Here is a 27,944-nt window from a genome sequence, read left to right as displayed (position 1 = left end):
CACTGGAAAGTAAGTTTTTATGACCAGGTCATCTACATTTCAATATAAATTGCCACTACTGGGCTGCAGAAATAGAGTCAAAGGTACCTGTTTTGGCACACTTCACTGTTTACCAGTCTTGAGCCCCGTCAACTTTCAAGCTGAGGAGCAAAATTATAGCACACAACATGCTAAAGGTCTGCAGCCATGAACACTAATACACTAGCAGCATTCATTTCTAATCACCACTAGCATGTTACCAGCTGATTGGCATCTCCCGATTGCATCTCCTAATACCTAGCTCCTAGGATGGCTATCTCTTTCCCTCTACCAGGTACAGTTCTACATAGCACTGTTGCCTAAAATGCTCAGCCTAGATAAAGACTAAACTGCATTCTTTGATAGTCTGAAGTGGAGGAAGAATGAAATGCTGGCATCTGTTTTCATTCAGGAACGGAAATGCTGAGGCATGAAGTGTGGACCAAAGGCCACTGGCAATGAAGCACGAGTGACTTGCACCACTGATGAGGTAAGGCAGTGAGCTGCAAGTGAGCTTCAGACCCACAGTCCTGTATGAATACAGCTGTAGCACTGAAGATCACGGCTGTTTATGAATACTGTGTGACTCAATCCAACTCACTTAGCAGTGCTCCTGAAGCAGAGCTATACAAAGATCTTATTCTTTCTAAGTCCTACATTGTTAGAAATTAAAATAGGAAATGGGTGAAAGAATGTGAGTTTAATTCAGACATACATGCCCCTTTGACAGCATGTAGACATATAATAGTTTCAGATAACAGTTAATAACATTTTCCAAAGGTATAAGTAGCTCTTCATGGTCTTGTCTCAGTTTTGCACTTGGAAAGGAGGTTGCTTTGCAGGGGATGATACATTCTTTGCTATAGACACATGGTGAGAGGCATAGTATGTGATTATTCTCCCCAAGGAGTAGGTCACATGTTATTCTCCTCAAGGAGCAGGACACAAAAGGCATTAGCTGTCTCAGTGGAATAAGCAACAAAGATACAAGACCTGTTTTGGGCAATGCAAATTAAAAAAATATCTTACAAAAGACAGCAGTTTCATTTTACATATATATATATATATATATATATATATATATATATATATATATATACACACAGTTTTGTCAGACAATTTGTTTATACAGCAAAGCTAGAGTTCCTGTTTCTATAGCCATTTCTGACACGTTCTTATCAAGTCCAGGTGAGACATTAAAGTACATGGAAAGTCCCTCAGGTTCATGTGAGAACCATGGAGGTTTATAATATGGCATGGTTCCTAGAGTTCCAGATTATGATTTTCTTGTTACATGACAGCAACACAACAATTATGAATACAGAATACAGAATACAAGATAAGTAAATTCTTAATATTTAGTATCACACATTCACAATATTTTAATATTCACCATCAGCATTACTGGAAAATGTTCCATCTTTTGCAATTTCATGGCTTTCTAAAGTAGACATCTAAAATAATCTTTATTAACTTTTTTCTTTGTGTCATGTATGCCCCATATTTAAAACTAGCCAGTTATGTTCTTGCTGAGCTCACAGCCGGTGTTCAATTAAAATGGTGCAATAGAGCTGTTTGATATTATGCAGGAAACCCAGCCAGGTCATGGGAATCCATAGAAGACAAAAATCATGTTTCTAAACTGAGATACTGCTGAGAGCTGATATTCTGAAATTCCTGGTATGGGACTAAGCTTTACTAGATTGCACATGGCAATAAAAGCTAGAATTTCTTACTTCAGACAGTCGGCCATTCTGGTTGCTTTGGGCAGTAGACTAAATTGGTCCAAAAAGAAAGTTTAATCTTACAAGTTTAAATTGAAAATAACTTCTGCTATTGGAATTTAAAGTTATTGATAGGACAGGAAGCTGAGAATCCCTTAACAAAATCAAGTCTATAGCTCATTTCTTGTACAGTTCAGTTCACACTCATAGCTCCTTATGGCATCTAGAACTTTTTGGGTCTGGTTTCATTTACTAAGTGACTTACAAGCTAATAATAGGCAATATTAGAAAGTGCAAGGACTTAATAATAGAATGATGCTAAGTTTGTTAATCTAGGATAGATTGCATTAGAGAAATTACTCACCATTCATCAATTATTATTCATATTTATGTTCATATTTTCACTCCTGAGAGCCCTATATGTTATTGAGGGGTATGGTGTGATATGTCATGGTAGGAAACAAGTAAAATCATCATCAGTGTCCATTTATATCACACTATATCTGATGCATTCTTAGTTTGTTTGTAATTATGAAAATAAACAATATTTCCATAGGGACTCAGTACTTCAAAAACAAGTGATTTACAAACTGCTGCATGCCATATAAATAAGCATATGTTTTCATATTTCTGTAAATGTCTTAATAAACATGCACTCAGAGGAATTTCTTGTCATTTGGAACTTATATCTGGTTAGCAAAAATGTTCAAACACTCCACCCATACAGTATAAGAAGGAATCAGTACTGCAAACTAAACAAGGATATACATTTTGAGCCTCAAGAGCAGGGTCAGTCCACCCAGGCATTCTACTTGTATGTTTTATGAGAGTAAAGCTATTACATTAACAGTATTTCTTAGTAGTTCTCAGCGTGCTAATAAAACTGACTGTTGTAGCCTTGTGCCCCCCCAGCTAGTACAGTAATCCTAATTGTCCAATAAACAGTATACATTTAATTCAGATCCCTGTGACTAAATTAACCATCAAACAGTCCTCTCAGTGCTTTCTGCCTTAGTTTGTATCACTTGGTGGCCCACCTGTTTATTTGCATCTCAATACATTCCCCTTCATTGCTAATGTATCTCCTTACTCTAATCTGTGAAAAAACTGGCTACTAATCAGCAAGTCAGTGTGAAGACACACTCCCAACCTTAATAAACTTTGCTGTCTCTTCTCTCCTTCACTTTACAGGTAGTTTGAATTATTACTTACCCCCTCTGAGGCCTTCACTTATTTCCACTGATTGCCTCTCTGGTTTTTTTTTGCATTCTACCTGGTTTACACCCCTTGTGCCATCTCCCTCCCCCAATACTAAGTTTATATTAGACTCCTGCTGAGCATGGAGCCATCTTTAAATTTCTAGTCTCCCACCAGGACACAAGTGCTCTTCAGCAATTACATTCTGCTTGCTGGTAAGCCATTATACCTCAGGAATTTGTTTAAAGTGTTCAGATTTGTAAAGTAATACTTACTTTTTTCTCTTGTCTTGGTGGGCTCTGCCCTGCTCCATTCGCCCTCTCTAATGCTCGGGCTCTCTCTGCTCCCCTGCCCTGCCCCCTATTTCCTCCCGCCTCCACTACCTCTACATTTATAGTAATCATAGCCACACCCACAGCTCACCCTCACATCATCTCCACCAATCACAGCTCCTCAAGTCATATCACATTATACCACATCAACTTGCTCCACACATAATACTCCCAATCACTCTCATTCCCACTAGGCATTTTTTACATCACCCACACTACTTCCCCATCCACATATAGTGCAACTCTGTAATTTCTTTTCAGACTCCCCACCTAGAACCAACTTAACTTTATAACCATGACTATCACACAACTAAGTCTAGTCTGTCTTCTCATAATTCTTTACAACACCACAAGTTATCACTCTAGCAATATCCCTAAACTTAGTAGCACAACACTACATTATGCACTCTCATATACAGACACCACACATTATAATAATATCTGCCCACAATTGTTCAAGAACTACTTAATGGACCAATTCAGAACTAAACACATATGCTCTCATTCCTACTCCAAAAAACACAATACTTTCTCACACTCCTCACAAAACTCCAACATCTGTATCACCATTTTAACAGCAAGCTCACCATAAGTGGGGATATCCACCCCAACCCAGGCCCAAATCCATCCTGTCCAACACAAACTGCTCCAACACAAATGTCAGAACATAACACCCCCACTTTCTTCATCCCTGGGCAAATCGACAACAGCAGCAAAACCAACCATCTTTTAATGCTAAATATCAATATTAGAAGTATCAAAAATAAAATACCTGAACTCCAGGCCACAATGGCACACTACTCCCCAGACATAGTTGCTTTAACAGAAACCTGGCTAAATAAAAACATAGCTAACTCAGAAGTTCTCCCTACCAGCTACAATATCATTAGACAAGACAGACCACTTCATAAAGGGGAATGGCACTGCCTGACTGTACAAGTCCAACTTAACTGTCTGTCAATTACCAAACTCCTACCCCTCCCCCAATAATTGTGACATACTTATCTAACAACTTCAACTTCACCCTAAAAAGGTCATCACCACAATTGTGATCTATATTCCACCTGATAATACACCTGCTAGCCTTGAAGTCTTCTTATCCTGGTGTTCTTCCATATACTCACAAGAAACCCTTATTCTGGGGGACTTCAACCTAGATTGGTTTACCTGTATATCAAAACCACCAAGTAATCTAATAAATCTCCATGGCTACCAGCAGGTAGTCCAAATTCCAACTAGATGTGATAAAAAATCTAAAAGGGAATCCATCCTTGACTGGGTCCTAACTAACAACCCCACATTGTACCCTCACACAGGCAGTCTCCCAGACACCTTAAGTGACCACAACGTAATATACTTTATACGTAGCAGAACAAGCATATGCAAAACCACTAACTATATATCCACTAAAAACACAAAAACATTCTCTCCTGAGGTCCTCAACACTTTACTCTGTAACTGTGACTGGACCCTAAAAACCCTCCCACTTGACCAGGCTGTAGCATATCTCAACAAAATTTCTACAACACCTAGACACTGTTGCTCCATTGCGCAAAATCAAAGTTAGAACCTCTACAAACCCCTGACTCAAGTAAAGAAACCAAACAAATCCTCAAGTCCAGAGACACTGCCTGGCTTTACTATCAAAAAAACAAAGAAACACAAAGCCTAACTAAGTACCAAGAACTGTGCAACCGTGCAAAAAAATGCATTAGACTGGACAAAAAAATCCTACTACATAACATTACAAACTAAATACCAACACAACCCCCCAACATCTTGGAAAAATGTAAACCAGCTACTAAAATCCACCCAAAAGGCTACCCCCAAACCAGCCACCCCTGACACTAAAGTTCCCATCGAAACACAATTCAACTCCCACTTTGTGAACTCAATTCTATACTTAGTATCACAGGACAATTCCTTCCTCACTATTCCCTCCAACACAAATAACACTAATACAAGCTTTACCCTCAAAACATTTTCCACCACTTCAATCAAAAGCATGCTCTCCAAACTAAAAACCTCATCAACAGCAGCCGACCTACTCCCCAGCTATTTCTTGAAACTCACAGCAGATGCTATTGCTATCCCAGTCTCCACTCTCATAAACAGATCAATTGTTGAAAACTATGTGCCCAAACTCTGGAAAATATCCTATGTTACACCCATACATAAAGGTGGGACCTCCACTGAACTTAATAACTACAGACCCATTGCTTTACTCTCCCCCCCTGGTCAAAATACTAGAAAAATGCATCCATACCCAGATGCTAAACTATCTCCTAGACAGCAACATCCTGTCACCTACTCAGCATGGTTTCAGACCTGCCCATAGTACCACTACAGCCCTCGTCTGCTTCACAGACCCAGTAAACTGGCTCAAAAATGAAGGCCTACAGGGGTCAACTCTTTTTTTGGATATGTCCAAAGCATTTGACACAGTCTCACACCAAATCCTGCTAAACAAACTAAACCAATATTGCCTATCAAATTCCACTCTTACCTGGTTCCAAAGCTACTTAACTGACAGGTACCAAGATGTGAAATCGGAAAATTCTCTCTCTCCTCAGCTACCCATAACTATAGGAGTCCCACAGGGTTCTATCTTAGGACCGCTACTATTCACAGTCTTCACAAATGACATCCATACCTCCACACAGCATGCTTCTATCATTCAGTATGCAGATGACACTACCTTAATCTGTGCTGCACAAAACATTCCCACCCTCCTGCAAACAACTCAACTAGCATTCTCTGACATTGAAAACTACCTTACCAAAGCCCAACTTATCATCAATCCAAAGAAAGTTCAGCTTATGATTATAACCAGTTCTAACAAAAACACTGATAACAGTCAATTCACTATCTACTCCACAAATGCTACTCCAATCACTCCAGTGGCACAGGCTAAGCTATTGGGAATAACTATAGACTCCCACATAAAATTTGATAGTCATCTCAACTTAACTATTATAAAAGTACATGCCAAACCGGGATCACTCTATCGTATCAAACCATTTCTTACCAACAACACAAGATCGGCCATTGCTCGCTCCCAACTTCTATCTACCCTACTCTATGCATCTCCCATTCTGACTAATCTCAACAAAACTGAACTAAGCAAAATGGAAGCTTGCTATAACAGAATTGCCCGCTTTGCTGCAAATTGCTCATATAGAACTCATCACTGTACTGCTTTGAGACAGCTCCACTGACTTGAACTGCCCAACCTCCTAACATACAATCAGCTCTGCCTCTGTCATTCTATCTATTACCTCCCCAATAAGTGTCCTGCCCTCAAAAACTTAGTATAACATCACTCAGCCAAAAGGCTTCTTAGATCATCAAGCAAACTACTATTAGAAGTCACCAACAGCTACAATAGCTTTGGAGATGCACTATATAGTAGTTCAGTGGCTAAAAAATGGAACTCTGTCCCTACTAGCATTCAAAACACATCATCGAAAGCCTCCTTTAAAGACCTCATCAGGCAACATCTCAAGCAAAGTTGGCAGTGCCATGATTGCTTCCCAGGCTAATGAAAGTGGATAAGGTATGCATACTAGAGTACTTGATAATAGTTTTCAATCTTACTCACAGACACTGGCTAATCTACAATGTATGTACTGTACCTGTGTACTATGTATGTATTCTACCTATGTTCCAAATTTCAGCTGACCACCACAAATCTATTAATTACCTTTATTTTTAAATGAATATGTTTTGTTTGTTCTCTCCACTGTAACTGTTGATGTGCCGCATACCATTGTAAAAAAACACGTCTTTTGTAATTTGTGTGTATACTGATCATGTCTAACTAAATGTATCTGTAATTTTTCTTTGTGGAGCTTTTCTCCCCAGGCCTCTGCTGAAAAAGGGCCTTTTCACACCCGGTTAAGAAATGTAAAATAAAATAAAATAAATAAAATAAATGTCTAGGTTATACAATTTGTAAGATATGGTAAAATGTTTGTGAAAGTTTAGCAAAAAATATAAGTCTGGGTTTATGTGCATTAGAATGTATTATAGTAGTTATGGAAACACTATGAATGTATTTACTATTATGACTGCAAAGAATATTTCTTACTGATAACATTGCAATTTGTGCAATGTTAGTAGCTTTTATTGTTCAAAAAATATTTACTTTCTTTATCTTATCTTTTTTAAGTTTATTTTTCAGAAAATGCTCTGGAATTCAAGATGCGTGTAGGCTGCTTGAGGTGTTACATTCCACAACACTTAGGTGTTAATGAGCTAATCTAAGTTTTCTTGCTGGAATTTAAGATGTGTGTGAATGTGTGTGTGTGTGTGTGTGTGTGTGTGTGTGTGTGTGTGTGTGTGTGTGTGTTTGTGATATATGGAGGTTCAATGAAAAGGCATCTCACAGTGCACAAAATAGCACTTGACAAATATGATGAGTCCATTACAGTGAAGAAGGAACACTCAGGTTGGGATTAAACCGTTCTAACAGTCTTACCCTAATAATGTGCGATTTCAACTACCCCACCATTAACTAGGAAAACTACTCATGTATCAACTCTTTTGCTCAACATTTTCTGGAATTCATAAATTCCAATGCCTTGGATCAACTTATCCACACCCTCACCAGGGGCAGCAATATCCTAGACCTGGTCATTACCAATATGGGCAACTGGTGTTCCACATCAGAGGTCAACAAGCTAATCACCCTAGACATCCACATCCTGCCCCCACCCCCCCATTAGAGAAACCACCGTAATAAATTTCTTCAAAGCCAACTTCACCTTTCTTAAGACAGAAGTGGCAAACTTCACGACACCCATGCAGATGGACAATAGAGGTACAATTGTTGAATCCTACACAAATGCACTTTATAAGCGCTTACCCAAGTGCATGGATTGTGCAATCCCTAACAGAATCAAGATGCTATCCTCCAAAAAAAGAAAGCCAATCTGGTGGTCCCCTGCCATAAACAAACTCTACAACAGAAGAAAGAAACTGTTGCAAAAAAGAGTAAAATCCCATGATCGGAGGAACTCCGTGGTCAGCCTCAGTAAAAAGCTGAGATCCCTTATAAAATCCACCAAAGCTAGTTATGAAAACAAAACTGCCACTGATTCTAAAGACAGCCACAAAGCATTTTATAGCTATGTCAAGAATCTCAATGGCAACACTCAGATCTGCTCTGAGTTACAGCACAATGGCACTAAATATACAAAACCAACTGGTATTGCCAACATCCTGGAAGATAGGTTCAGTGCTAACTTTACCCCCATCTCACCCCCTAATGGGCCCATCTCTATACCGGAAGAATGCAAAGTTCCTGTAATCACGGCTGCACAGGTAAAAACCACACTCTCCAAAGCCAAGAACACAGCATCCATGGGACCTGACAACATCCCAGACTGCATTCTACACAAACTACAGAACGAACTGGCACCCCACCTAAGTACCATGTTCAATCATAGCCTCACCTCAGGCTTTCTGTCCACTGAATGGCACGCAGCAATGATTATCCCATTCCACAAAGGGTGGAGCCACCACGGACCCCGGGAACAACTGTCCCATTAGCCTGACAAGCCGGGTCTGCAAGGCTATGGAACGTATCATTATGGAACTTACAAACAATGACATCCAAACTCTGGACCCCACCCAGGTTGGGTTTGTAAAAGGCAGATCATGTCTCCTAAACCTGATAGACTTCTTTGAAGCAGTTACCAAAGCAGTAGATGAGGGTAAGGTGGTTCACACAGCCTATCTAGATCTCGCCAAGGCTTTCAACACCACACCCCCCCTCTGGAATTATAGATAAACTCACTAAACTAGGTATAAATCCCTGTCACAAGATGGGTTGCCAACTGGCTCACTGACAGAACCCACACTGTAAAAGTAGCAGACTCCAAATCTGACTTCAGACCAGTGACAAGTGGAGTACCACAGGGTTCAGTCCTGAGTCCTCTCCTGTTTGATATCTGCTTCTCAGAAGTACAGGCTAACACAGAAGGTCTTTGGCTAACATAGCTCACAGATGACTGCAAACTAGGAACCATAATTGAAACTCCTAATGATGTGGACATCCTACAAAAGGGCCTTACTGAGACAGATGCCTGGTGCCAAAGCCATGGCCTCAAGCTCAATGCCAAAACATGCATTGTCATCCCTTTTGGTAAAAACTCTGTACCCATGAACTACGACTTTACTCCATCACATATTGCAATCTCTGCCTAACATACAAAGCTATGTCAAACCCAGAGCTGTTGGACATACTCCACTTAAAGAAATCCCAATCCCTGTGAGCTACACACTCTAGTGACCCAAACCTTGTCACCACAATAAACAGAACATGCTGGAGGGATAGATTCCTGTCCCAGAGACTTCCCATACTCTGGAACAAACTACCTATCTATATCAAACAAAGCTCCTCATTAGCACTCTTCAAGAAAAATCTTAATGACTGGATAGGAGATAGGAAATTCACCCCAGGGATCATTTCTGTTGTTCTGCTTGACAGGGGCATAGGAAAATAATTTTCTTGGGTGGCGAAAGCCAGGGTACCTTTTTGGCTAGGTTTATATAGGCCCTAGGGCCAATAGCCTAGTACCTACCTATGAACCTGTGAACCTACTGGTACCATTAGTTGTTATCAGGGAAACTATCTTTAGTAAAGCTCTGACTACCCACATTAAGGCTTCATCAGGGCTGGTAAAAGGCACAGACTATTTGTCTTTAATGGGCGGAGGACAAACTCTCAATTGTCATGTGGTCAGCAAAATGGGAGTATGGTGAAAACTTCAACAAGATGATGAGGACTGTGGCAGGAAGTCTTACTCCTTGCCTTGTGGTTCAGCAACCGCATTGCTGGTCCTGATAATGGACAGAGATTTCAGTAGCACTGCCTTCCTGCAAATTTGTGTGTGTGTGTGTGTGTGTGTGTGTGTGTGTGTGTGTGTGTGTGTGTGTGTGTGTGTGTGTGTGTGTGTGTGTGTGTGTGTGTGTGTGTGTGCGCTCATGCATGTCATATGCATATGTGCATGTGTGCTCTGTGTGTGTGTGTGTGTGTGTGTGTGTGTGTGTGTGTGTGTTTGTGTGTGTGTGTGTGTGTGTGTGTGTGTGTGTGTGTGTGTGTGTGTGTGTGTGTGTGTGTGTGTGTGTGTATGCGTGTGCGTGTCTGTGTGTGTGTGTGCATGCACATGCCCAATATGCATATGTGTGTGTATGTGTGTGCGTAGATGCATGCACATGCCATATGCATATCTGTATATGTTTGTGTGTGTGTGTGTGTGTGTGTGTGTGTGTGTGTGTGTGTGTGTGTGTGTGTATATGTGTGTATACGCATGTACAAACCATATGCACATCTGTATGTGTGTGTGTGTGTGTGTGTGTGTGTGTGTGTGTGTGTGTGTGCTTATGCATGTCATATGCATATGTGCATGTGTGCTCTGTGTGTGTGTGTGTGTGTGTGTGTGTGTGTGTGTGTGTGTGTGTGTGTGTACATGCATGTGCCATTTGGATGGATTTTCTGCTATATTTTATTCATATGGGAAAAATTGTTTTCAGCTGTGCATGCTACAGCTATGTCTAATGTCCACTAAGAGATTATGTAAGTCACTATGCACCTTACCTATAACACCCATGTAAATATGGGCAACTCTTTAGCACAAGAACATGAAGAAAGTGAAGATACAAGCTGAAAAACTACTGTCAAAATAGAAAATGCTATTTAAGTGGTAAAAAAAAAACATGTATCAGCCCACAATAGAAAAAAAATACTTACATCTTGACAAAGGGATCAGAATAACCATTGGAATCCATGGCAGCAAGATGGACACAACGGATAATGCCTACAATCAGACCACGTTTCTGGGAGCTGTAGCAAAGGGAGACAAAAATGCGTCCACGTTCTTCTACTGAGCTATCACCAATCTCTTTCTGTAATTTAAATAAGACCAAAACAAGAATAAGTATGAGACATTGCAAAGAAAGACTGACTAAGTAACACATTTCATTCTAGTGGCAGCAAATTAGAAGTCGATGTCTTTTAGTCTGATACCAGGAATACTGACGCATTAAGTAAAGAAAATAACAGCCATAGGATACAACGAGTGGCTGTTAATACTGTCATATGATCCTGTCTGAGTACTGCCTTCATACTAGTAAAGGATCCCACATAATTTACAAACACTTCATTGAGATGTGTCCATAGATTTGCAGCTAGCATTCCATTCTGACTAAAACAGGTTAATGCAATTCTGTAATCTACAAACTTGATGCTCACAGATGGAAGTAAAATATACTGGTTAGTTACTGCAAGAAAATAAATGGCACTTTTTATGCTTGCCTTGTCTTCTAAGCAGACATATTCATTCTAGAGCTAACAAACAAACATGACCTAAGGGCATAGAGATAGCAGCTGCACTCATCCACTGGAAAGAAAATTGTATTAATATTGGGCTTCACTTTTGCCAGCTATCAAGTTGTTTTTCATTTGATGGTTTGTCCTTCAGATGACACAACTTATTACAGGTAATCCACAGTGACTTCTTGCTAAAATTGTTAATGAACACTTAATTATGTCTATGGTAAACTACAATTTTCCAGAAACAAAAGTTCTAGTCAAGACGTATAACCAAATTACAGGTCTGCTCAGAGCTGGATCCAGCACTGGGTAACCTAGGCAGTTGCCTACAGCCTGCTGGCCGAGAGACTGACACAATATTTAAATTTTAACTAAAAAAATTACGTCTTTTTTCTACAGATACTTCCACGGTGGTGCAGCGGTAGCATTGTTGCCTCACAGCAAGAAGTTCTCCCGTTCAATTCTCGGCTTGGGTTGGGAGTGCCTTCTGTGTGGAGTCTGCATGTCCTCCCTGCGGTTGAGTGAGCGTTCGAAAGACATGCGTTGAATGGGTGTTGAAGGTTGGGCATCTGGCTGGCAACTCAACAATATAAAAACCAACTGCCAATCATTAGCAGACCGGAATTCTGCTGTAGTGACCCCTAACTGGGAAAAGCCGAAAGACAAATAACAGCATGTCTTTTTTCAACAGCATTCTTCTTTAAGAACACATTCTGTACCTATACACACACATATCAACATCCCTGCTGCTTCTTCATTGTGTGAGCATGTATAATATCCTAGATAGAGATGGCAGGTTAGTAGGTTAGTTAACTAACTTGCTTAGGCTCAAGCCCTGTATCCTGGTTACAGGAGGCTAGAGCCGGAATCAGGGTATGTATTTGGTTAGCATCCCTACCTCTGTGGTTTGACTATAGGCAGCATACCTCTCAACTGTACAGATTTTCACCGAATGTCCAGATTTTTGCCTCATATTTTTGGTCTGTTTCTCATAAAATTGTAGTTTTCTGGCAAGTCACAGGCAAATTGTTGAGGGTTGAAGTCAGAAGATAATGACAGACATTTGAGTTTAAGACTTCATACCCGTCAGAAATTTCATGTTAATGCAAAACATGTTATTCTATCAACTTTCTAATTTTTTAAGAGCCACATTTAAAAAGTGTCCCTATTTTTGGTCCTTTGTCCACCCATTATTTATGGCTTTGTCCCGATTTCTTGTTCTAAGAGGTTGACAAGTATGATTGGCAGAGTATACTACTTGCTTTGATTTTGCACTTTGTTGCTTGCCCTTCAGCAGGGCCATTTCATAACTTGCTCTGATCTATGATTTTTCCTCCACAGAGTTTTCATTTTCCAACATCTTCACGACCAATGATTTGTCCCCTCGAGAGGGTCTTCTTTTAATACATCTCATGGGACTATTTGCTCTTACAGTAGGATCTTTTTTAGCACCTGTCTACTAATGGCTTGCCCCAGAAGAAGGGTCATGTGCTAGCGGCCCTTCACCGTTCACTTTGTAGCCTTACTGCATGCCAAGCTTAAACATGCAGTAGTGGCTTTGATTAGCACTGTGGTTTGTTTGTTGTACCAGTATAATCTTTTATTAGCACCCATTCTTACTACAGTCTGCTCCTTCGTCAGGAAATGTTATTTATATTCCTAAATACTATGGTTTTTCTCCTTGTAGCATATTAGTTTAACTCCCTGCAGCCTTTGGCTTGTCCCGGAAGCATCTCCTTTCACTTGCGCCTTCATCTTTCTATAGTTTGTGCATGTATCAGCCCATGTTGTTAGCCCCCTGTATACTCACTTAGTGCCTTCATCTTTCTATAGTTTGTGCATGTAGCAGCCCATGTTGTTAGCCCCCTGTCATACTCAGTGCCTTCATCTTTCTATAGCTTGTGCATGTAGTAGCCCATGTTGTTAGCCCCCTGTATACTCACTTAGTGCCTTCATCTTTCTATAGTTTGTGCATGTAGCAGCCCATGTTGTTAGCCCCCTGTATACTCACTTAGTGCCTTCATCTTTCTATAGTTTGTGCATGTAGCAGCCCATGTTGTTAGCCCCCTGTAATACTCAGTGCCTTCATCTTTCTATAGCTTGTGCATGTAGCAGCCCATGTTGTTAGCCCCCTGTATACTCACTTAGTGCCTTCATCTTTCTATAGTTTGTGCATGTAGCAGCCCATGTTGTTAGCCCCCTGTATACTCACTTAGTGCCTTCATCTTTCTATAGTTTGTGCATGTAGCAGCCCATATTGTTAGCCCCCTGTATACTCACTTAGTGCCTTCATCTTTCTATAGTTTGTGCATGTAGCAGCTCAAGTTGTTAGACCCCTGTATACTCACTTAGTGCCTTCATCTTTCTATAGTTTGTGCATGTAGCAGTCCATGTTGTTAGCCCCCTGTATACTCACTTAGTGCCTTCATCTTTCTATAGTTTGTGCATGTAGCAGTCCATGTTGTTAGCCCCTTGTAAACTCATTTAGTGCCTTCATCTTTCTATAGTTTGTGCATGTAGTAGCCCATGTTGTTAGCCCCCTGTATACTCACTTAGTGCCTTCATCTTTCTATAGTTTGTGCATGTAGCAGCTCAAGTTGTTATACCCCTGTATACTCACTTAGTGCCTTCATCTTTCTATAGTTTGTGCATGTAGCAGTCCATGTTGTTAGCCCCCTGTATACTCACTTAGTGCCTTCATCTTTCTATAGTTTGTGCATGTAGCAGCCCATGTTGTTAGCCCCCTGTATACTCACTTAGTGCCTTCATCTTTCTATAGTTTGTACATGTAGCAGTCCATGTTGTTAGCCCCCTGTATACACATCATCATGGTGGTTCTCATATTCTCACAGCAAATGTGTTTGTTAAATTGTACTTTGGAGCTTTTCTCTCTGGGCCTCCACTGAAAAAGGACAACTAGCCCAGTTGGACCCTCCCCCAAGTAAACAAATGTAAAATAAATAATAAAATAATAAATGTTGTTCTGTATATGAAGAACTCATATGTCAATGACCTATACATGCTGCAGGAGTTTTCTTTAAGTAATACCCTATTCATGGACATGAATCTAGTGTGACAAAGAATATCAACAAGATTTAAGGTAACTGTATTCATAATCCATATTATGGAAATATCTTTTCTCCCTTCCATAGTGATAGTAAGGTCCTCCACTTAACACAGTCACTGGCATGCTAATGAGGGGACATTTTGTGGCAACCTTTAGATCTATTTAATACTGTGTATGCTTAATTCTTTGTAATGCAGCAGTGTGCGTGTGTGTGTGTGTGTGTGTGTGTGTGTGTGTGTGTGTGTGTGTGTGTGTGTGTGTGTGTGTGTGTGCATGTGTCTGTCTGTCTGTAGAGGTGGCAACTGACAGCACATAAGTTTACCCATCCCTGTCAGATCTTGTCCCCTTCATTATGTAAGCCTTACTTGCACTGTAAGTAAACAAAGTATGTCTTCAAGGAGTTTTGCTGATATAATGGTTTAGGGAATTATCAGGGAATTATTCACCTTTTCCTTTTAAGATCATTAGGAATGTGTGGTTAATGAATATATTCAGCTGAGAAAATGGAATGTAAAGAAAGCATTTATTAAATTGTAAATGCTGACATTCATAAAGTGGATTGCAGCACAGTCATAACGAACAAAATAAGAAATGGAAACGCTGAACTGGAAAAAGAAATTCTTTAAAGCTTTATAAATGAATTGATGAATACTATGTTAGTGTGTGTGTGATTATTACATAAGAGACTACACAGGACTTAGGCACTGGAAAAACATGGTTAAGCTACATCTGGATAGGAACTGTTTTATAATTTGTGCATGTTTATTTGAGAGTCAGTCTGCCAGGAGAGGTGACAGGGATAGTTGTAGCCAATGTGTGTACAACTGGAGGGTCAATCATCACTAGAAGATTATGTGCTGTAGTGTTTTTTTGCAAACTGGGAGCTGTACAGCAGAGGGAGTGAGGAGGGAGATAAGTTACCGAAACTGCAATTGTGTTCAGTGCATGTACTCGGTCAAGCACAGGTCTCACCACACAACGAAAGGACTGGCTGTTTAATCACACCATGTAACCATTTATATCCAAGCTGGTTTGGGGGCTCATTGGGGTTAATACATTTCTGCTATTTAGAACAGATTTTAGAGTATTTAGAGTAAGTAATTGCTGCATTTCCATGTTGGTCACAGAATACATTTAGTATTCTTTCAAAGCATGAAGTTAAATGACAGTTTTTGAGATTCTTAACAATGGATTACAAATTAATTTTTGATAGCTTATATGTAGAAACTCATTGGGGAGTCCTGTTATGCTAAAATAGTGTTTTGTTATTTAGCTGACAGCTGCTTAAAACATTATATCACCCTAAAACAGTTTTTTTTTTATTTTAGCTGAGAACTGCTCAAAATATATAATGACAGCTGACTTTTGCAAGAATTAGCAATTGACAATGCAGGATTATATCAAACTTGAGACAGACAAATGCTCACATTTTTTTAGTCAAGTGCTATCATTTAAGTTCATCAATGATGGTTTCTGCAGAGTTCTGTAGTGGCTTTGGTTGATTTTACTCAAGTTTGGGGATACAGTAGGTGAAATTATTTAATGGACAGTGTTGTGGGCAAGCACATCCACACAAGAACATTTTAGATAGAAAAGAAAGTATGCTGCTTTGATTTCAACCATCTCTCTTGTCCATAAAATGACCTGTAAAGAACTGACATGGAGTCATTAGAGATCAGTATTAGTAATATTTGCTTTTAATCAGAAGTGCAGCTTTGGTGGTTTTGGTGGCTTTGGTCTCATCCTCCACCCTGTTTGAACATACATACTCCCTCAGACATTTTACGGATTAACCAGTGTCCTGCCCTTTAAGATTTTACCTGCTCTCTGTGCTGTTCTGCGCTGGATGTGTCTTTTCAATTCCTAGCACTGAAAATGCAATTTTAAGCCACACACACGGAGCACACGTGCACATATGCATATGGCGTCAATATGTTCCCTGCTTTGGTCAGGAATAATAGTACCTAAATTAAGTCTGTAACTGTAATGGTACGGCTAATAAGTGGAAAATATTGGAAACATGAATCCAAATGAAAGAAGTATATGAATGAATTAATAAACTAGTCAAAAGGATTCAAGTCACCCAGGGAAAACTTATTTTGTACAAGGTATGTTGTTTTATAGTGGGGAGCTCTGATGATGGAATGGTTAAATTCTGAGAGTGTTCAAGCTGCCTTAAAGTTGGAGAGGAAAATAGAAGAGAGTAAAAAGCCCCAGAAGAGTATAAAGAAAGTAGTGAGGAGGCTAAATATGATAGCTGGTTATGTCCAGAGACTGACGAATTTGTAGCATGATCGGGGACAGCAGCTTAAATGAGGAGATGCAAAGGTTAGGGAACACCTGGAAAAAGGAGGGGGATAAACGAGGACAGGATGACAGATTTGCTGAGACCTAAAGAGAGGTGGGCCTACATGAGATAAATAGGTGAATCATCGACACAATTTGTTTAACATGCCTTCACAGCCAAAGAGAAGGGGGGCTTACAAGAGACTGAAAGCTAGTGATGTGTGGAGAAGGGGGAAGGAAAGGCATGCATGGTGGTACTGAGCAGAGGGGTGAGATCTATGGAGGAGGAGTGAAGAGATGTGGAGCAAGGTGTCCCATAAACAAACTATGGAAAATTGGTTGCTGTACTTGTTAAATATAGAGTGGGAGAACAAAGGTAAAGAGTGGGGATCACACAGCTGAAGTCTTCATGTTATCAGGATGATCAAAATATTTATAGCTAATCACTGGCAGATTGCTGTCAAACTAAAATGAAGGTCTAGTAGGGAAGGTAAGTAAAATTTGTCATGTGTGGATGAAAATATTAGTTGAGTTTAGCATCCTCTAACATGGTAGAGGAATGGGATGAGGGTAGGTCTGTAATAAAAGCTTAGAAACATTATGGAGTTAAGTGGGGAAAAAGTTCCATGAGAGATTCAGGGTAGGAATAGTACAGACTGACCCTTTCATCCAGTCCAGTCTGTTTATCACTGAATGCATGAAGGTGATTGTGCAGAAAAGTAGAATGGGATTTTGGGCCCCTTTGTACACAGAGAAAGATACACAGAGTGTTGGGAGAGTGGAAAAGGGTACACTCTGGCACTGAGCTTTTTAGTGACACAGTAAGGCACTATCAGGCAGGACCATAGCTAGGGTGGAGCAAAGAGGGGCAGCTGCCCTCGGTGCAAGCTGTTAGGTGGTGTGATTGTCAGGTGTCACTGAACAGTGAGTGCAGAACTGGTAATAATTTATGAAGCTGGGAGAATATTACATTCCTGCTTGTGTTAGTGTGAGCCAGCAACTGCAGGCTACTTATTTTCTTTGTATCAAGCAGCTTGCTACAGGAAGATTGTTTTTTTTTTGCTCTTTAACTTTGATAAAAAAAAAATTGTGCTCAACTTAGAGTTGAGGAAGTACCAGTCAGAAGAAGTGCCTGGAGCACCAGCTGAATGAGCAATGGATCTGCTGTCCGGAAACATTCTGGGGTGTACATTGGGCAGGTAAGGGGATATGTAGGGAGCAGCCCCCCCCCCAGATATTGATCTAGTGTTAGCACTGCTTTATACAGGTTATTTTATTATATGATCATGTTGAGGTAGCTACTTGTATCCTAGGAAGCAAAATTGTTGAAATTGTTGATCATGATGAATGTGGCAAAAGAGTTAGGTTTGCCATGGAAAGTTTCTAGGTGTTATCTATGATATTTCCTTTCACACAGGGTTATATTTCAGGGGAAATCTGGAAGGGAATGGGAGGGTAAAAATTGAATTTTGTATGTGCACTAGTATTATTTAGCAGATTGCTAGTTAAAGACCGTCAGCTCCATTTGGCAAAGAAGAATAAAGTGCTGACCTTTGCACCTAGAACGCTAGTTTTGTCTAGTCCCCTGGCCTGTGCTGTGCATGTGTAAATGGCAGATACTACAAGCATATAAATGTAAGTACATGAAGTGTCTGTCATTTAATGCTTTAATTATTTTTTGAACTTGAAACAGTTCTTTAGTGCTTGCTTGTTATGTTCAGCACATCAGCTAACTGAAATGAGTTAGCAGTGCTGAACATAGCCCCCCTGAAGCTGTGAACCCTGGCTGACCACCCAAATATCAGGTATTATAATCCACAACTGTTTTTTCTTCATGGGTCCCTGCACAATAGTAGTCCCATGATATGACTCATACATAGAAAATCTGTCTTCTGGTGAGCTTATAGATAAGGGAGTCTGCAATGTCTAAGAGTTGGTCCAAAGTGGAATGAGCCATCAGTCACAGAACGTCTGACTGGGTCAGATAAGGAGCTGTCACACTGTGGTTGCAGCTTTCTTTTCAGGCCTCCTTCAATGTCTCGATACTACTAATGTAGACTGGGTAGGCAGTATGGTATGCCTTATGAAGACATGTCTACATTGGATCTTAGAGCAGCCATATCTCCTCAGTAATTCTGCACATTTAAGTGATTGTCCCAAACCCTGACCTCCACCAGGGCTTTATTTGAACAACCGGCCCACACCAGCATAGACCCTTTAACCAGGACAGCTTTGTAAGTCACTCATATGGCTAACTGAACTTGAGTCACCTAGGGTGTAGTCGTGGCTTCATTCCTGCATTCCACTAGAGCTGGCTAGTGTCCACATACTTGGCTAGTGCCCACATACTTGTCATTAAGTAAGATTTGTTCAGTGATGAGATCAGTTTCCAAAAAGGATTTATCTTGTTGTCATTTGTGTTCCTTATTTTCACCTGCAGGATATCACAATCCAGCCATGGTTAGGAAAGTGCTCACTACTGGATCTAAGAATGGCATCTGTGTTGTTTTCAGATCAAGATGTCTTTTTGGCTTCACCTGGCTGTAACAGCTGGCATCTACTTGAGCAATGTGCTGTTGAACGTGAAGCAGCTTTAATGAGAAGTCACTCCACCAAATCTGAAGCCATGGAACTGTCACAGAAAAGAATGAACTGATCTTTTCATATGAATTAACTAGTTGTGCTTAGTAGGGGACTCTAAGCACCATGAGAGATGACAAGTGGTAAAATGAGGTTAATAAAAAGATAGGGACAGTGGCAGCAGCTACTCACATTGTGAACAAATATGAAGTGATGAAACAGCAACTACGTTCTCAGATAGAGCTCTTGTTTTACTGTTTGGTGCATGTCCCTGGTCTCAGCTATGGTCTTGAACACTGAATAGTAACCAGAAGAATGAGATCACAAGAACAAACAACATAGATCAGTGCCAACAAGGTCACTGGGCTTATTTGCTATGAAGTAATGCAGATCCTACTGATCTGGGGCAGTCTCTGGCCTGTGAGCACAGCTTTTGCTCATCTGCATCAAGCAAAGCCAACTGAGATGATTCAGTCATCTCCTAAGGATACCCTTGGGGGTGATCCATACTGGTGTTGTCCCTGGCATGTCACAGTGAAGAGGACACACTGAACATACTGGAGGCATTACATCTCTCAGCTGGTCTAAGGAAACATAGGCATTTCCCAGGATGATTGTGAATCTGTACCCAGGGAGGAGGAAATTTGTAATGCCCTGCTCAACCCACAATTTCTTCAACTATCAGAAGGGGAGGCAGCAGTAAAATGTATGAAAGTGGGATAGTTCATTTGGTAAGTAGCACAGAATCTGAGTGACATTTCTACTTTTCCTTTTATAGAATGTAATGCTGGTGTTCCACTTCACCATGTGGCAATGCCATGGATGAGGGGAAGTACATTTGTCTGACATCTTATTTCTCATTAATATAAACATGCAGTATTTTGTCACCATTCTGTTCCATATGCATGGTATTGATAAATGGGCAAAGAATATCTGTTTCTGTCTATGCCACAAACATATGTGGTGCATTCTGATGGTACCATGCAGTGCCTTGGAACCATTATGAGTTATCTTTGGGAGTACCATTTAGGTGAGTGCTGCAGATTCTGGACAGATATGCTACTCTCTAATTGTGGCATTCAGTGCTGTGATAACTTTCTAATCTATAACAATATTACTTATGGATGAGCAGATAGTATGTGAGAACTGTGATGCTTCTTGACAGTAACATGTATGTTGATTCCAGTACTGTCACTGGTAAGACAATGTAAGACAATGTAGTAACATGTATGTTGTCTCCAACACTGGTAAGACAATGTAGTAACATGTATGTTGTCTCCAGCACCGTCACTGCTAAGACAATGTAGCAACACATATGTTGTCTCCAGCACTGTCACTGGTAAGACAATATAGTAATATGTATGTTTTTTCCAGCACTGTCACTGGTAAGAAAATGTAGTATGTCTAGCAGCTGCACTTCTCCATGACAATGACACATAGGTTCATAGGTTCATAAGTGTGTACTAGGCTAATGGCCATGGGGCCTTTACAAGCCTAGCTATAGGATTACCTTGGCATAGTGTCACCCAACCTTAGTTCCCAGTGCCTCTGTTGAGTAGATCCACTGGAGTTATCCCTGGGTTGAATTTTCTGTTTCCCATCCACTCATCAAGATTTCTCTTGAAGAGGGTCAGCAAGATGCTCTGCTTGACATGTATGGGAAGTCTGTTCTATAGCATGGGTAGTCTCTGGGTTATGAACCTGTCCCTCCAGCATGTTCTGTTAATTGTGGTAATGAGGTTGAGGTCTCTGGAGCATGTGGTCCAGAGGAACTGGGATGTCTTTAGATGTAGCATTTCTAACAGAGCTGGGTCAGACATGGCTTTGTAAGTCAAGCAAAGATCGCCTCTAAGAAGGCAATATGAGACAGAGAATAGTTGGGAGGTTTTTGAGTCTGTCCATATACGACAAGTATTTAAGGCCTAGGATCCTCTTTATGAGGTACTTTTGCGGCCTCTCAAAGTGGTTACAGGTGTCTAGAGAGGTACATACCAAATGGGGCATTGTATTCGATGATTGGCCTAATGAGGGAAGAGTAGAGGGAGACAATGACCTCTTCCTTCCTGGATGCAAAACCTTTAGTAATGAGATGTGTCAACCTGTGTTCCCAGATCTCTTATAACAAACACCTTCTGTGTTCAGTGGATTACCATCAATGTGGTAATTCATGGGAACTGGGTTTTTCCCAAAGGGGATGACGACACATTTTTTGGCATTGAGCTTAAGGACATGGTTCTGACACCAGTCGTTGGTCTCAGTGAGGCCATTCTGTAAGATGTCAATATCACTTGGGGAGTTAATAAAAGCTCCCAACTTGCAATCATCTGCGAACTTTGTCAGCCAGAGTCCCTTTGTGTTGGCCTGGACTTCAGAGAAGTAGATACCAAACAGGAGCGGACCCAGGGCCGAACCCTGTGGGACTCCAATCGTGACTAGTCAGCAGTCTGACTTGGAGTCAGTTACTTTCACACTGTGGGTTCTATCTATGAGCCAGTTTGCAACCCACCTAGTGATATAGGGGTTGATTCAAAACTTAGTGAGTTTTTCTATAATTCCTGAGTGGGGAATGGTATCAAAAGCCTCAGCCAGATCAAGGTAGGCTGTATGAGCCACCTTGCCTTCATCCACAGCTCTGGTGACTGACTCAAAGAAGTCAACCAAGTTGAGCAGGCATGATACCCTTCACAAAACCAAACTGTGTGGGATCCAGAGTTTGGAGATTCCCTATATCCTTGTTTATTAGGTCCATGATGATGCATTCCATAGCTTTGCATATCAGACTCATCAGGCTAATGGGGCGATAGTTCCCAGGGTCTGTAATCACTCCTCCTTTGTGGAGCGGGATGACTGTAGCAGTGCACTATTTGGTAGGGACAAAGCCTGATGTGAGGCTGTGGTTGAACAGGGCATACAGATGAGGTGTCAGTTCATTCTGTAGTTCATGTAGAACACAACCAGGGATATTGTCAGGTCCCATAGGAGCTGTATTCTTGACCTTAGACAGTACTGTTTTAACCTATGTAGCAGTAATACTGGGTGCTTGGCAATCTCCTGGTATTGTGATTGGTCTTTTGTGGGGGGAGAGGGGTAATGTTGGCACTGAATCTGTTGGCTAGTATACTGGCAATATCTGTTGGCTCAGTATAAGAGGGACCATTGTGCAGTAGCTCAGAGCAAATCTGGGTATTGCCATGGAGATTCTTTACTTAACTATAGAAGGCCTTGTGGTTGTCTTTACCATCTGCTGCAATTCTGTTTTCATAGCTAGCTTTAGAGGATTTGATGAGGTATCTCAAATTTTTGTTGAGGCTGATAAGGGAATTTTTCCAGTCTTGGGACTTCACCTTATTTCACATCAGTTTCCTCCTTCTGTTATAGAGTTTGTTTATGGCAGGGGACCACCAGATTGGCTTCCTTTTTTTGGAGGAGAGTGTCTTGGTTCTATTGGGTATGGTGAGATCCAGGCATTTGTGTATGTGTTCATACAGTGCATTGGTGTATGACTTTGTGGTCACACAACTATTCTCCATTTCCATGGATGCTGTGGAGTTAGCCACCTCTGTTTTTAGGAGCCCAAAGTTAGCTTTGGAAAAGTTTTTCATGGTGGTTACCTTTGTGTGTGTGTGTGTGTGTGTGTGTGTGTGTGTGTGTGTGTGTGTGTGTGTGGGGGGGTTGTGGCTTTCCAAGATGATTAGATTGTGGTCGGATCTAACCAGGGAGGAGCTGACTATTGGTGTATATCAATGGTCACCCATGTTAGTAATGACCAGGTCAAGGATGTTGCTACCTGTAGTGGGAGTAAGAATGAGCTGGTCCAGGACATTAGGAAATGGTGGGCAAGTGTATTGGTACATGAATAGTTCACCCAGTTAATGGATGGGTAGTTGAAGTCACCTAGTAAGAGAGTGTTAGGTTGGACCCTAATATTTTCCAGGTGCTTAAGAATGTGGAGTGCAAGTCTTGGGACATGGTTGGGGACATATAGCAGGCTACGACTTGAATCGCTGTCTTACCCAATGTTATCTGCACCTGAAGTATCTCTGATGCGTTATGTTGGGCTACCAGTCTGGAGGTGTGCGTAACCTTTATATATATGGAAACACCACTGCCTTTGGAGCTTTGGTCCCAGTTCTGGGCCCGAAAAGTATGGAATGAGTTATAGCCTGATAGTGCAGGGGTGCTTTTAAGTGCAGGAAAGGAGAGAAGTAGCAGATCTAAGAGAAAAATTGAAGCGCAGACTCTGGCACCACTCAGAAGCTTACAAACAGTCCTGGATACAGCAAGTGCTCTGGTCCAGTTTTGACATTTGAATCAGACCGTTATGAGATCCTTTTGGCACCTGTCCTTCAAAATAAACAGTCTGTGGGCAGATAATGACCACTTATCCAACCTAGTCTGCCCATTACACAGCCTAATAAATAAACAGCAAATCTGTGCTAGCCAAAAATCTCTTTCTTCCTTTAACTACACTCCAGCAGGATTGCTATATGTCTGTACCAAGCATCTGTGAATCCCACCATGGGTTTGATTTCACTGCTGCCTGTGATGGGTGGTTCTATGAATCGACACTCTTCACACCAAAGAAGAGAACAACATTTCCTAACTTCTGCTCATCATTCTGATACATCAAACTGTCTCAATTGTGTTTTTTCACAAATTCTTCTCCAAGAGATGTTGCCCTCCTGGACTTTACTAAGACCACTGAGATACTTACATGTTTTCATCATGTTTCTTCTCCATTTTTTTCCATTGTCCATATTACGCTTCTATAAGGTATTCTTGGCATGTCTTCTTATATAGGCCCTATACCAGCTTTTTGCTTTTCTTTGCAAAGTCTCCATTGTTTAAATGTTTTTTTTCTCTTGCTGAATCTCTAGATGTGTACACATCACTCTAAATCTTGTCTCATAAACTCTCTCTATAGATGAAAAATAACTTCTTGCTGAGGAGGAATGAGGTTTAAAAGAAGGAAGAATTTGAATGAGCTATGTAATGTTTGACTGACAATGACTGGATTATAAACAACGTACAATGTCTGCAACTAAAATTCTGTTAATATGGTTTGTGATGTATAATGTTTGCAACTAAAATTATGTCAGTATGGTTTGTTTTTATTTATATAAATGTATGATTGCCTGTGTCGTACGTGATAATTTAATAAAGACATTTCTTATTTTAAAAAAAAGAAAAACTTCTTCTTTGTTTGTAATGAGTCTCCTATCTCTCTATATCTCAGCATCTTGTCCGCTTTCCTTACTGATTCCTCATATTAGTTGCTGGCTTTCCTTTCAATATATTTGTTCAAGAACTCTGAAAAAAGCCAAAGGTAATATGTCTGTGTGTAATGTAGGAGACAAAGGGCCATAATCATGGACAATTTTAAATATTACTCCAGTTCATTTAAATATTTAATAGAACAATATGTTTTGCATCAAGTTGTATTTTCTGAACAATAAGAAGAGCGAAACTTTAATGTCTGAAATTACTGCCTGACTACAGTCCTCAGTCATTTACTAAAAAAAAAAAAGATAAAAACAAATGTGGAACTCTGCAAAGACATGAGAATCTCGAGGCATTCTGCAAAATTAGGAACAACTGAGAGGTATGGTTATTTAGCATTACATAATCTGGGCGAATAATATCAAGGTTCCTTTCCATTTTTTTTACTGCTAGTACCACAACCCTACTGCGTGGTCTCCCTTAGCCTTTTTATTACCAGGTGTGTTATTTACTGTTTTTTGTTTGTATTCACAGATAGCTCTAATTTATGCAGCCATTCATTTAGCTTTACAAATTCCTTTTCATATCACCTCCCTACATTCTTTATTGATCTTGTTCCATTTCTTCGTTCCTTTGTAAAAAGGTATTACCTTTCCATTCAGTTCCCTGCAATGTCATTTATATAGCCAATGGAGACGACTGATTCCAGAACTGACCTCCCCCTTGTAACTCCTTTTCTTCACTGTAGAGTCTTTTTCATTATGCTCTGTGACCCGCTGTCTAGTCAGTTGTTAATCCAAGACTGTTCCCTTAGCACCAGTCCACAGTTAGTTAGTTAACTTGGATATTTATCTTTTTATATATATTTTTGTAAACAACATAAATGCAATATCACAGCTTTCTCATACATGAGAATGCAATGATATTTTTGTTCTGCATTCCAAAAGACCGTGACCCCTGCAGCTCATGCTGGATACATTGTGCTTGGTTATTATGTTCAGGTACATGTTTTTGTGGACCTTCATTTCCCACTGGTATGCTGATTGTACACTTTCTAGGCCCTGACTTTCTTTTTGCATGAATATATGCAGTTTTGATCTGTAAAATACAGAACTTGTATATATCAAAACAGATGCTTCTTACAGTCTAGTGATGTTTTTTTTTTTTTAAAGAAAGATCAAAAGTAGCCATTTAAAGAAATAGTTCCAGCATTTTTGTTTTCATTGACCAGGATTCAAAAATGTTGCCATCAATGCTAAAGAGATATTCATTTACAGTTGTTAGAGAGCCCTATAATGTACTTACCTTGAAGAGGTGCAGCAGCATGGTGGTCTGTCACCCTGACCTACCACAAATGCTGAGGAAGCATTCCAAAGGAGAGGCATGTGATCATTAGCCATGTGGTTCCCCCCTCACCCTGACCTACCACAAATACAAATGCTGAAGAGGCATTCCAAGGGAGAGGCATGTGATCATTAGCCATGTGGTCCCCCCCCCCCTCACCCTGACCTACCACAAATGCTGAGGAGGCATTCCAAGGGAGAGGCATGTGATCATTAGCCATGTGGTTCCCCCTTCACCCTGACCTACCACAAATGCTGAGGAGGCATTCCAAGGGAGAGGCATGTGATCATTAGCCATGTGGTTCCCCCCTCACCCTGACCTACCACAAATGCTGAGGAGGCATTCCAAGGGAGGGGCATGTGATCATTAGCCATCTGGTTCTCCCCCTCACCCTGACCTACCACAAATACAAATGCTGAAGAGGCATTCCAAGGGAGAAGCATGTGATCATTAGCCATGTTGTCCCCCCCACCCTGAACTACCAGAAATGCTGAGGAGGCATTCCAAGGGAGAGACATGTGATCATTAGCCGTGTGGTCTCCCCCTTCCCTCAGAAATGCCTGAGTTAAGTGATTTATACAGTCCAGTGATACATACATCATTCGATACATAAATGTTTCCCACCAGCTAGGGAAATTAATTTGGCCAAAAGTTCATATTCACTCGATACTTTCAATTGGTGAGATCACATTAGAGGTAAATGGACAGGTAGTGTGTGTGTGTGTGTGTGTGTGTGTGTGTGTGTGTGTGTGTGTGTGTGTGTGTGTGTGTGTGTGTGTGTGTGTGTGTGTGTGTGTGTGTGTGTGTGTGTGTGTGTGTGTGTGTGTGTGTGTGTGTGTGTGTGTTTGTATGTGTTTGTGTATATGGGTGAGTGGGATCAGCTGAGCGGAAATTCTGATGTATGGAGAGTATCTGTGTGTATGTGTATGTGTATAGGTGACTGGAATTAGCTGGGAGGAGTTTGATGTATGGAGAGTGCATGCATGTGTGTGTGTGTGTGTGTGTGTGTGTGTGTGTGTGTGTGTGTGTGTGTGTGTGTGTGTGTGTGTGTGTGTGTGTGTGTGTATGTGTGCAGGCGGTCTGCCATACCTCTCAACTTATCCTACACTAACAAGCTTCCTCCAAGCTAATGAGCAGTGGATGAAATGCAGGGAAAGGGGGACTAGAAAGCAGTGAAGCATTTGAAATAATAAAGCTATCTGTGTAAACGTTAAGAGAGCAGCAGGGTTTGCAGGAAGAAGCTGCAGATTAGAAAGAAGTAGGATGAAACTCGGATGTCTGGTATTATTGATGTACTGTAAGGATCGGTGATGTCTGTGGGATGTGCTCAAGACTTCCTGACAAAGCGGGGGCTGGGGACAGTAGATGACACCAGGAGGTCTTTTTTAAATATTACTCATATCCACTAAAACAGTTAACAGAGCAACAGTCTTGCATCACAATATATTTTCCGAACAAAAGAATGATGTCATAATGTCTGGCATTATAATATGACTACAAGAGATGGGGAAAAAGAAAAGGCACATCAGGTGCATTCTTTTAAATCAGGGGCAGGCATGTGCTTTTGGATGTGTATAGAGGTTTGAGGGAATGAAATGGGGGGTGGGTACCTGTGCTAACATGATGCATCTGCTAACAGCGGTGATTGCCTTGTGGGCAGCAGAAAGGCATGTCAATTTTTTGATAATGGGGCCAATCTGTCTCTGAAGTATTGGTTGCAGCAACTGCTCTAATAAAGCCTTTTTGCCCCAGCCTTTTGGCTCCTATCACCAACATGTCTTTGAATCTTAGCCTTTTTTCCTTAAAGTTAATCCGGACTAAAACTATTTTCAGACTAA

The 27,944-nt window shown here is 40.7% G+C and overlaps 1 protein-coding gene across 2 annotated transcripts in view; it reads right to left on the bottom strand.

Moving 5' to 3' along the window:
* The window catches only part of LOC122811948 (double C2-like domain-containing protein beta), a 1,736,177-nt gene that overhangs the window by 387,256 nt on the left and 1,320,977 nt on the right, over positions 1-27,944 (bottom strand). For both annotated transcript variants that reach the window (XM_044084139.1, XM_044084141.1), the window contains one exon: positions 11,028-11,182. In XM_044084139.1, the coding sequence (XP_043940074.1) occupies positions 11,028-11,182 (155 nt within the window). The remainder of the gene's footprint in view (positions 1-11,027; positions 11,183-27,944) is intronic.

Source organism: Protopterus annectens, chromosome 9.part0 (genome assembly GCF_019279795.1).
Source record: "Protopterus annectens isolate FY-2018-M chromosome 9.part0, PAN1.0, whole genome shotgun sequence".
NCBI classification, from domain to species: domain Eukaryota; kingdom Metazoa; phylum Chordata; order Ceratodontiformes; family Protopteridae; genus Protopterus; species Protopterus annectens.
This window is presented reverse-complemented; position numbering and strand designations above follow the sequence as displayed.